The sequence below is a fragment of the Brassica napus genome, chromosome C7 (assembly GCF_020379485.1).
Source record: "Brassica napus cultivar Da-Ae chromosome C7, Da-Ae, whole genome shotgun sequence".
Classification (NCBI taxonomy): Eukaryota; Viridiplantae; Streptophyta; class Magnoliopsida; order Brassicales; family Brassicaceae; genus Brassica; species Brassica napus.
Window position 1 is genome coordinate 20073019 of NC_063450.1, and position 11186 is coordinate 20084204.

The window sequence follows — 11186 nt, forward strand, 5'->3', positions numbered from 1 at the left end:
CCAACTATAAATAATACAATAAACATTCCGATGAGAGAGATCTCAACCGGTAGAACCACACGGTCAGCGATCCAGAGCTCTACCTCTTGAAATGTAACTTCAAACTGATCGCAAGGGGTAGCTTGACAGTCAGGGTAAGCCTTACCGGCGGCTGCCTCTGAATAAGCTTTGGGAACGCCTTGATACGCGACGCCTGGGTTAGATCTGTGCATGGGAGCCAGAGAGAGATCACTAACACTAAGAGCAATGCTAGACCATGATTAAGAATTCACTTACTGGATTCAATATCATTTTGAAGACAAAGTATTTAACTTATACGTCCATAATGAAGCTCCTACCATATTGTCACATCCATGAGATGGATAAAGCACACGAAGATTGTTACTACTTTAAGAGGATGAACGAATTTGTTATTATCATTAAAACAGGACAATCACAAAAAAACATGCATTTATGTGTTTCTTTTTGAAACATCGACTTTACTTTATGTTTTGAGTTCAATTATATTTATTTTGGTGCAACTATCAGCTATTTATTTTCTTTTTATTGCATTAATCTATGAAAATCACTTATGATATTTTTCTTTGGCCTAACAACTTCAAAATAAAGTAATATACTACTTTCGCTATCAAATGAATAAAACAATTCTGAACTCATTAGAAGGTAAACATATGAATCCGGCGCCGGAATACCACTAGTTTCTATTTAAAAAGTCATTACTCATAAAATAATGAGCAATTTTCTCAAATAAACGTTTTTAAGTTTTTGTCACAAAAATAGTCCTAAAAAAAATGAGAAAAATAGTCCTTTTTTATTTTGAAAATTTTAATATTTATTTTTTTATTTTTTAATATTTGAAACATTATCCCCAAAACTTCACCCCTCAACTTTAAATCTTAAGTCTAGATTAGTTAATCATAAAGTAAAAATGCATTTTATCCTTTAATAAAACTTATTTTTGTCATTTTATTCATTGAGATATATTTTTGTGACGAAAACTTAAAAAAAAATAATTTTTCTAAAACAAATGCATCAATACTTTTTTTTTCTTCTTATTTACGACCCATATAATTTTTAATTACTTTATTTGGGTATAGGCTCTGGTCAAGGCATTCCTGAACCTAAATAAATCAGTCTTTGACTCTCTCTCTCCGAACTCAAATTTGGAAGAGAAAAACCCAGGTTTGTTTCGTTCTTCTGTTCTCTCTCTGTATCTCTATTTTGTTTTCTTCGGAAGATGTAGTGATGAATTTTGATTTCCTGGTTCAGGGCTTCTCTGATTGCGACCATGGTGAATACCTCACCGCCTTCACATATTCTCCGCAGTAGAAAATCCAAATCCCCAGGGAAACATGCTTCAAAGCCTTCTCCTCCAGAACCAGAACACGTGACAAAGAAGAACAGCAGCAGCAGAATCTGGAACGAGGAAGATGAGCTCACGGTGTTAAAAGGGTTAGTGGATTATCAAGCTCAGAAAGGAATCGAACCCAGGAGTAACTGGGCTGACTTTTATCGTTTTCTCGGAGGAGGCTCCATCACGGGGAAATTCTCAAAGGAACAGGTTTTGAGTAAGATCCGCAAGCTGAAAGCTAAGCTCATTGCTAGCATGCAGAAAGGAAACACTAGCCAATCTGAAGCCTTTCTACTTTCCAAAAGGATATGGGGCCTCCAAAATGAATCTGATCAGTCTGCTAATCACGCCAAGAGTGATGTAAGTTAAATATATCTTATAATTAATTAATTAATGTCTAAATTTGTCTAATCTCTGTTTCGCCAACATGCAATAGGAGGAAATGGCTAATCATGAACCTTCGAATAATGAGGTAACAAAAGCTGACAACGACGAGTCATCATGGGCTGTGCGTGATGCGTTCGAGACCATGGTGTCCAAAGGCTTAAGTGATTATCAAAAGAAGTTGCAGCTTGAGAAGCTGATGAACCTTGGATCTGGTAAAAGAAGAGAGCTGAGCGATGAGTGGAACGAGTTATGTGCTGAAGAAGTTCAACTCAATATCAAGAGGCTTAAGTTTTCTGCTATGCTTGCAGAGGCTGCTAAATGGTAAACTTGTCTTCTATGACTAGTTTGTCAAAAAAATCTGCTTCAGTTTGTGTTTTCTGTGGTGTCTAAAAGTATCAAGTCTCTCGGGTTTAATGTAATAAAATATCGGTTTCTACAAACTTATACTCTTCCAAGAAAAAGAAACAGCATTCTTGATCACAAGAAAATATAATCACAAGTCCAGGCAGAAACTAAACTGTAAAACAGTCATGTCCTACAAACACATCTGATAACATTAACTAATACAGAGGCTGCCTCTTCGTTGAGGATGTTGTTCCATTGGCAGTTTTGAGACATGGAGCTTATCTTAGGAAGATTCTAACAGTCATTGTTGAAGAGAGTAGAGAGTCACTACTACTTCTTTTGAGAGACCTCAATCACATTTATACAAGGAGTCTTTTTTTCTCAAGCCGTAGCTTCTCGTGACTTGTGTGTTTCTACGACCCTTTGAGTTCCACTCCTCCTTTGTTCAAGCCAAAATAATTACTAATATTTTACTTTACCAACAACACTCCAACGTTTCCACTTCCCCTTTCTGGTTAATTTTTAAATAGTAGAGAGACACATCACAGTTTCGTTAGGATCAACGATCAATGGTTAATTCCAGCGATTCAGTCTCTTATTGCTTGGAAAGCCAACAAAAGAACAAATCTCAGCCTCCTTCTTCTTCTTCTCCCAAAAGGAAGCATGAGGACGATGAAAACGTCTCCTATACGGAAGCTATTGTCAGGAGGAGAAAGCAACAGAAGAAATATCTGATTTGGAATATGAAAGACGTGCTTCTCATTCTCAAGGTTTGTACATTCTCTCTCTCTCTCTCTCTCTCTGCCTACTGTCTATTTTGTTTTGGTTCTCTTAACATTTTTTTTTTCTTTTAATGTGGAAACGGGAATTGTGGAATATGAAAATGAGAGGGGATTCAGATACAATTCTGATTGGGATATCTTTTATGGCTAATACCAAGGACTTGATAAACATACCATTCTCCAAAAAGCAACTCATGGAAGAGGTCAAGAAGTTGAAGATGAGATTTAATTTCTATTCGCAGAGATCAAAGGATGGGAAACAATTTTCTTTTACTAATTCTTATGAGAAAGAACTCTTCAGATTGTCAACAATCATTTGGGCTAAAAATGAAACAGAAGATACTTTTAGTGAGAATAGGCAGGACCAAGCTAAGGTAAATAGTGATGTGTTGTTCCTAGTCTGTTTTTAATTAGAGAATGCTAGCTGCTTTACTGATTTTGATCTTAGGTTCTTGTTTTGAACAAGGACCTTTGGTGAAGCAAAAGCGGGTGAATGACACAAGAATGGATAAAGATAAAAGCGAGGAGTTAGGTGTTATGGATGAGTTTGATGCTCTTCAGGACGCACTTGAGGCATCGACATCTTTTCAGATTCTAGGGAAAACTCAACAGAAGATGTTGTTTCAGAATTTGAAAACTCTTGGAGCTCAGCGAAGGAAGGAGCTAGCTGGTGAATGGAAGTCATTGCTTAATGAGGAGATGGAATTGCATATGAAGAAACTGACTTTCTTCGCACAGCTTTCTTGTGCATGAGTTTCTGCTTGGTTCAAGAATTTTTTTAAAAAAATATCCTTTGATTCCTATTGATGTTTTCTTTTGGTTTGTGGGTTTTCAGACCATCTTTTGAACGGTTATAATTAGGTTATCTATCTATCTATAACAATAAAATAAAGTATTCTCCCTTCTCCTTACACCACGTCACCATGGAGGAAGGAACAAATAGCTACACGTGTCATCGCACCAAAATATGAGGAATCTTCTAAGGAGCCCTTAAGTCTGCGCCTTTTTAGGCTTACAAGACGATGAACGTGGCCATGACACTGTTGTGTGTTAACTCCATGCTTGAGGTTCTTAGTAAGACTAAACTGTGTCAGGGTGCTAGAAGAGTGCTCCGTCTGATGAAACGTAGAGTAGGGCAGGTCCAGGTTAGAGACGCGTTGAAGGTGTTGACTCTTCTTATGCATAGAGAGCTGGATTTGAACCTGACTTGTTGATTTGGCAATACAGCTATTGATGTTTTCGTGAGAGAGCCAATAGGTCCGACAAAGCTTTGCGGTTTCTTGAATGTATGCAGGTTATTGTCATAATGGGGCTCTCTCTCTTTGTAAAGAAAATCAGATTGTGGAAGTGAGAAAATGGGGGAGGGCCTGATCAAGTCACTTACAATACTCACAAAACATGGTCATATGCGGATGAGGCTCTTTGGGTTTTAAAGGATGCTGAAGAAAAAGGGTTTTCAGATTGATAAATTGGGTTATAGTGACATAGTAACTTATACTGCAGTTGTCAATGGCTTGTGCGAGGTGGACAAAGCTAAAAAAGCTGCTTCAGGTTATGCATACACAAGGATACAAAACCAAATACTGTGTCGTACACAACAGCTCTGTTAAATGGGATGTACTGAACGGGGAAATCCTTAGAGGCAGGGGAGATGATGAACATGGGTGAAAAGCAATGGTAGAGTCCAAATACCTGTTACTTATGCATGGGTTTTGGCATTTCGCAGAAAAGGAAAACTGTCTGAGGCCTGTGATGTGGTAATAGAGATGGTACTAAAAGGTTTTTATTCCTAGACCCAGTTGAAATTAACTTCTTCTCTCAGTGCTTGATGACATGTACCTGATCAACAAACACGCAGATGTCTTCACATATACACTAATGCATTGGCAGAAAGAGGAGAATAGAAGAAGCAACGGATCTCACAAAGAAATGCAGGACAGTTTATAATCAAGTAATTGAGAAGCTTTGTGGTTTGGAAAGCTCGAGGAGGCTTTGGGTAAAGTTCTGAGGACAGCTTTGAGATCTGGTGCTATGACTTGTTTTATGAAGGCTAAACTCTGAAGTGGCTTGTGGGATGTTTAACCGCAATTTGATACCTGATATTAAGATGTTGAGAAGCTAAGCAAGAGACTGGTTCTAGAAGGAAATGTTGAGGAGGCAGATCAGCTAATGTTACTTTTGGTTGACAAAACAGTCGATGGCCTCTCATAAACACCTTTCTAAATTTACCTTACAATCAAGTAGTGAGAAGACTCTTTCCCTTAAGTTTTACTTTGATTTAAGACCAGGATTAATGTTTCTCTGCGTTTGCCTTTTTGTCTCCATGTTATATCATAAATCACGTTGATCTCTGATTTGTATTTTACTAAATCACACTGTATGAGTTGACACTTCACAGCTCACACAATGCATCTTTTACCAGTAGTGATTTCATTATAGACTATGAGGTTCTTCTGGTTGTTGCTCCATAATTAGATTACGGTTAAAAGGTACAGTTAGGTAAGGATTATTGAAGCAACCAAGAGTGTCTCTGACGGTATATGAGAGTTATTATATCAATTATGAAAAAAGGTAAATCTGCTGGGACAGACATTATGTTATGGGTTCTTTTGAGAAGTGAAATGATATATAGATCTGAGATAAACGTATACAAACTTGAGAGAATTACTCTAGGGTCTCTCTCTCCCTTTTACTGGTTTGATCAAATCTCTTGATACTCTCAATAACAAACCTCACTCGTTTATATAAAAGACAAAAAGTAAACACACGCATCTCGTGGGGACGTTAGCCGTTAACTCCAGCCCATCAACGTCACAACGGCGTTTATTCTTTATTCCCTTCCTTCCTCATAAAGCAGCCAATCATGTAGCAGCTGCCGACACGTCACGCTCTACACTTGATTCCCTCTGATCCTTTCCTTTCTTTTTTCTCCTGTACGTGTAAAGCAAAGGCGGTCGCACGGCCTCACGACTAACATTACCCCCCGCTGCCAAATTGATCTTGTCCTCAAGGTCAAACTCAGGGAACTGACCTTGAATAACCTTCTTCCATTCCCATGAACTCTCATACTCTGGGAGCCCCTTCCACTGAATTAACACTTCCTCCTGTCCTGACAAAGGGCTGACTCGAAATCCCAAAACCGCTGCTGCTGTACCTCCAAAACCCCTTCCGAAGTGAGCTGAACCGGTAATGGAGCTACTGGCTGCTCGTTGCCAATGGCCTTCTTCAACTGAGACACATGAAAGGTATTGTGTATCTTAGCCTCCTCAGGTAGCTTGAGGCGATACGCTACTTCCCCTACTCTTGCAACCACTTCAAATTGTCCGTAGAAACGCGCAGAAAGTTTCTCATTAACTCTGCGTGCAAGCGACTATTGGCGATAGGGCCTGATCTTCAAGTAGACCATATCACCCACATCGAAGACTACCTCCCTGCGGTGATTATCCACCTGTTTCTTCATCATCTGCTGCGCCTTCAGAATGTGCTCCTTGATAATTACCAACACTGCATCACGTTCCAGTAACTTGTGTTCCAAGTCAGCATTCGTAGTTGATCCCTGCTCGTACCTGACGATGGCAGGAGGGTCACGGCCGTAAACTGCCTTAAATGGAGTCATCTTGATAGCAGAGTGGAAAGAGGAGTTATAGCAGAGCTCCGCCCATGGTAAGAACTTCGCCCAAGCCTTTGGTTTGTCACTTGCGAAGCAACGAAGGTATGTCTCGAGGCCACGGTTCGTCACCTCCGTCTGCCCATCAGTCTGTGGGTGGTACGCAGTGCTCATGCATAATGCCGTTCCTGACAGACGAAATAGCTCCTTCCAAAACTGACTGGTGAAAACTCTATCACGGTCCGAAACAATCGTCTTTGGGAAACCATGTAGTTTGATCACCTCCTGAACAAACAGCAGTGCCACTTCTGTCCCTGTGAACGGATGGCGAAGCTTAATGAAGTGAGCGTACTTGGATAGTCTGTCGATCACCACTAGAACTAAATTGTACCCCTCTGATCGCGGTAACCCTTCCACAAAGTCCATAGCCACATCTTCCCATATCGCGTTCGGAATACTAAGTGGCTGCAACAACCCTCCTGGAGCTAAGGTGGAATATTTGTGTCTCTGACACACCGCACACGCTGCCACATACTGCTTGATGTCATTCATCATTCCGGCCCAATAGAATACTTCACTCACCCTTCTCTGAGTTCTCTGTACCCCGCCATGCCCGCCTGTGAGTCCATCATGGAGCTCCCATAAGATCACTCCAATCAGTGGCGACTCCTTTGGTAATACTAACTTCCCGCAACGCAGTAATCTTCCCTGAACTATTGTGTAATCAGGATGACTACTGGGTTCGGACAACACATCACGCATTAGCTTCTGTAACCTTTCATCCTTTTCGAGCTCCTTCTCTACCTCCTGAAACTGAATGGTTGTGGGTACCGATAACGCCATTAACTCAGCAGCTACATCCCTCCTTGATAACGCATCTGCAGCCTTATTCTCTAGTCTCGGCTTGTACTGGATGTCAAAATCGAACCCCAACAGCTTGGACAACCAACGCTGATACTCCAAGTTAATCTCACGCTGCTCCAATAATAACTTCAAGCTCTTCTGATCAGTTCTCACAATGAACTTCCTACCCAACAGATAATGCCTCCACTTTTGTATAGCAAACACTATAGCCATCAACTCGCGTTCATACACGGACTTCAACGGTTGCCTCTCTGAGAGAGCTTGACTGAAGAACGCTATTGGTCTCTGGTTCTGCATCAACACTGCCCCCAACCCTTTCCCTGAAGCATCAGACTCAACCACAAACTGCTCATTAAAGTCAGGTAAAGCTAGGACTGGCACTGTCGTCATAGCTCGTTTGAGTGCGACAAAAGCCTCCCATGCTGCTTCACTCCACCCAAATTTATCTTTCTTCAGAAGTTCAGTTAGTGGTCTCGCAATCAACCCGTACTCCTGCACAAACCGGCGATAGTAGCCTGTGAGGCCAAGGAAACCTCGCAATGCCTTGACATTCCTTGGTACTGGCCATTCCGTCATTGCTGCAATCTTCCTTTTGTCAGCCTCAACTCCCGACGCCGATATTATGTGCCCCAAGTATTCAATACTCGAGCAACCAAACTCACATTTCTTCTTATTGGCATAGAGCTGATGCTGGCGCAACTTGTCCAATACCAACCTCAGGTGCGTAGCGTGTTCCTGATGGCTCTTACTGAACACGAAAATGTCATCAAAGAACACGAGCACGAACTGTCTCAAGAATGGTCTGAACACCTCATTCATGACTGATTGGAACGTGGCAGGTGCATTCGACAAACCGAAGGGCATGACTAGGAACTCGTAATGCCCGTCATGAGTGCGAAATGTTGTCTTCGACACGTCCTCAGCCTTGACTCGAATCTGATGATACCCCGCTCTCAGATCGAGTTTGGAAAACACCGTCGCTCCCTTCAACTCGTCCAGTAATTGGTCTATCATTGGGATGGGGTAACTGTCCATCACCGTTGCTTTGTTTAATGCATGGTAATCCACACAGAAATGCCAACTCCCGTCCTTCTTCTTCACCAACAGCACCGGACTTGAAAAAGGGCTGATGCTTTCTTGAATGATGCCCGCTTTCAACATGACTCTTACTTGCTTCTCAATCTCTTCTTTTTGTGCGTGCGGATAGCGGAAAGGACGCACACTTACAGGATCACTACCCTGTGTGAGAGTGATCGCATGCTCCCTGCTTCGCGAAGGGGGTAAGCCTTGTGGTTCCTCAAACACTTGCGCATAGTCCGTTACTAGCTTCCGCAGGGTCCTTGGAACCTTCATCTCTTCCTTGTTATCAGCCACCAACTCTCTACACTCCACCAAAACGCTCATCTCCTGTTGCTCCAACAGCTTCTTCATTGCTTTGAGCGAAATCTCCGAACTACAAATGTCCGGCTCCCCCCGTAACATCACCATCTTCCCGTCCTCCGGAATCTTCAACGTCTGCAACTTCCAGTTGACTCGCATTTCTCCAAGAGTCTCCAGCCACTGTATTCCCAAGATCACATCCACGTTATTGAGTTCTAAAGGTAAGAAATCTGACGTGATTGAGTGACCTTGCAATACTAACGTCACATCCCTACAGATTCCTCCCCCTCTCACTGGTTTTCCCGACCCCGTAATCACCCCAAACCCTTGGGTCTCTTCTGCGATCACGCCTAACTTCTCCACCAGACGATAGTCGATGAAATTATGCGACGCCCCACTGTCGATGAGAACAGTGGCTGGGATATCGCCCACCATTCCGCGAAGTTTGATGGTTCGCGGAGACGAGATGCCTACTGCTGACTTGGCAGATAATGCAGCACATTCCGCAAAGTCTGGTGTCTCTTCCTCCTCTTCCCCGTCGCACTCTTCCTCAGCTTTCTCCTCTTCACCTTCCTCCTGTATCACCAATACCATCAACTCTTTATTAGGACAGTCGCGCCTAGCATGGGACTTCCCTCCACACTGAAAGCACAATCCCTCCGCTCGATACCTAGCGTATTCCGTCGGCGAAAGTCGACGGAACGGCGCTCTTCCTCTCCCGGTGTTATTAGGCATCTTCGGCGCCGTTCGTTTCTCCATCGGGGCTCCTTTCTCCTGAGGTGGGCTCATTTTGGGCTTTTGAGGTGAATGCCCCCCAGGCCCATTTCCCCCTCCAGACCCATTACGACCCACGTTGGTCGACCCCGGTGAGAAACCTCCCTTAAACCCCTTCCCGCTTTGTACTTCCGACGACTGATCAGCGTAACCAATCCACTCCTCCACCAGTTTGGCGACGCTCATCATCTTGCGAAGATTCCTCGGCTCCATAAGCTTAACTCCGGCTCGGATCTGTGGTTTCAACCCGATCATGAAGGCCGTCTCCAACACCTCATCTGGTAGTTCCGGTGCGTTCGTTGCTAGGGAGATGAAATCTCGACAATATTCCCTAACAGTCCCCTCCTGCTTCAATGTCATCAACCTCTCTCTGGCCGTCGTTTCGTAAGATGTGGAGAACTGTTCGAGAACGCAATATTTTATCTGCTCCCAGTTCATGAATGGATTCCGATCTCGCTCCCAACGGTACCACATCAGAGCCTCCTCGTCAAAACACATCCTCACCGCTCGGAGCTTCCCTTCCTCCGAGAACTCCCCTAACTCGAAATACTGCTCCACGCGAAGGACCCAACTCTCAGCGTTTTCCCCGTTGAACAGAGGAATCTCGATCTTCCGGGCCTTGCGCGTCAGCTCGTCCTGTTTCTCCTCCGTTTGGCGCCAAGGTTGACCGAGTGGACTCAGTGAGTGGTTTCGATCTTCCCCAGCCCTTGCCACCGTCTCCGATCGCAGCCCTGACCCACCAGCGCGAAAGAGACCGCTCTGATCCTCTTCGGTCTCGATCTGCTTGCCTGGACGTTGAAAGGTCTGGCTGTTTTCTTCCTCCTCATGTCGTCGCAGCGAAGCTTGGAACAACGCTGCAACCTCCCGCTTCCGTGTCTCGTCATCTTCGTTCAGTCGCTGTTCTAACCTCTCCAAAACCCCCATACGATTACGGATCTCAGCAACCGTTCCTTTGAGCTCCGCCATCGTACTCTCCATCACCCCGATCTTACCCACCTCTTCTCACAAGTTTTCCATCGCCACGTCAACATCAGGTTTCTTCGCTGGAGCCATAGATTCCAGGAAAGAAGGGCTCTGATACCACGTTGTTATGGGTTCTTTTGAGAAGTGAAATGATATATAGATCTGAGATAAACGTATACAAACTTGAGAGAATTACTCTAGGGTCTCTCTCTCCCTTTTACTGGTTTGATCAAATCTCTTGATACTCTCAATAACAAACCTCACTCGTTTATATAAAAGACGAAAAGTAAACACACGCATCTCGTGGGGACGTTAGCCGTTAACTCCAGCCCATCAACGTCACAACAGCGTTTATTCTTTATTCCCTTCCTTCCTCATAAAGCAGCCAATCATGTAGCAGCTGTCGACACGTCACGCTCTGCACTTGATTCCCTCTGATCCTTTCCTTTCTTCTTTCTCTCGTACGTGTAAAGCAAAGGCGGTCGCACGGCCTCAGACTAACACATTATTTTGAGTAGATGAAATGTAAGGCTTGTCCTTCTTACACATCACTCCTTATTTTGAATATTTTTTGTATTTGGGTATTGAAGTTGATAGCTTGCTTGTTTGAATGGTCTGAACCTGGTGATGTTCAAAGTACTTATCAGACAAGATTTTTGTGATAATGCATGCATATTGGCTGATTCTGATAGTAAGCCAAGGATAGAAATAAAACTATTGTTGGGAAAGTGAA

General features: G+C 43.2%; 1 protein-coding gene and 1 pseudogene across 1 annotated transcript; both read left to right on the forward strand.

Moving 5' to 3' along the window:
- Positions 1-1288: 1288 nt before the first annotated feature.
- Positions 1289-2063, forward strand: LOC106390612 (GLABROUS1 enhancer-binding protein). The gene is made up of 2 exons (XM_048764051.1): positions 1289-1711; positions 1788-2063. Exons 1-2 carry the CDS (start codon positions 1289-1291, stop codon positions 2061-2063), a joined length of 699 nt encoding a protein of 232 aa, XP_048620008.1.
- Positions 2064-3887: 1824 nt separating this feature from the next.
- On the forward strand, positions 3888-5076 carry LOC111211296 (annotated as a pseudogene).
- The last annotated feature ends 6110 nt before the right edge of the window (positions 5077-11186 follow it).

What these genes read in the sequence shown, in the direction of transcription:
- LOC106390612 (XM_048764051.1), top strand. Translation starts at nt 1,289, where the DNA reads ATGGTGAATACCTCACCGCCTTCACATATTCTCCGCAGTAGAAAATCC. An exon ending in CTAATCACGCCAAGAGTGAT is followed by an intron (nt 1,712 to 1,787) that starts GTAAGTTAAATA and finishes AACATGCAATAG; the next exon opens with GAGGAAATGGCTAATCATGA.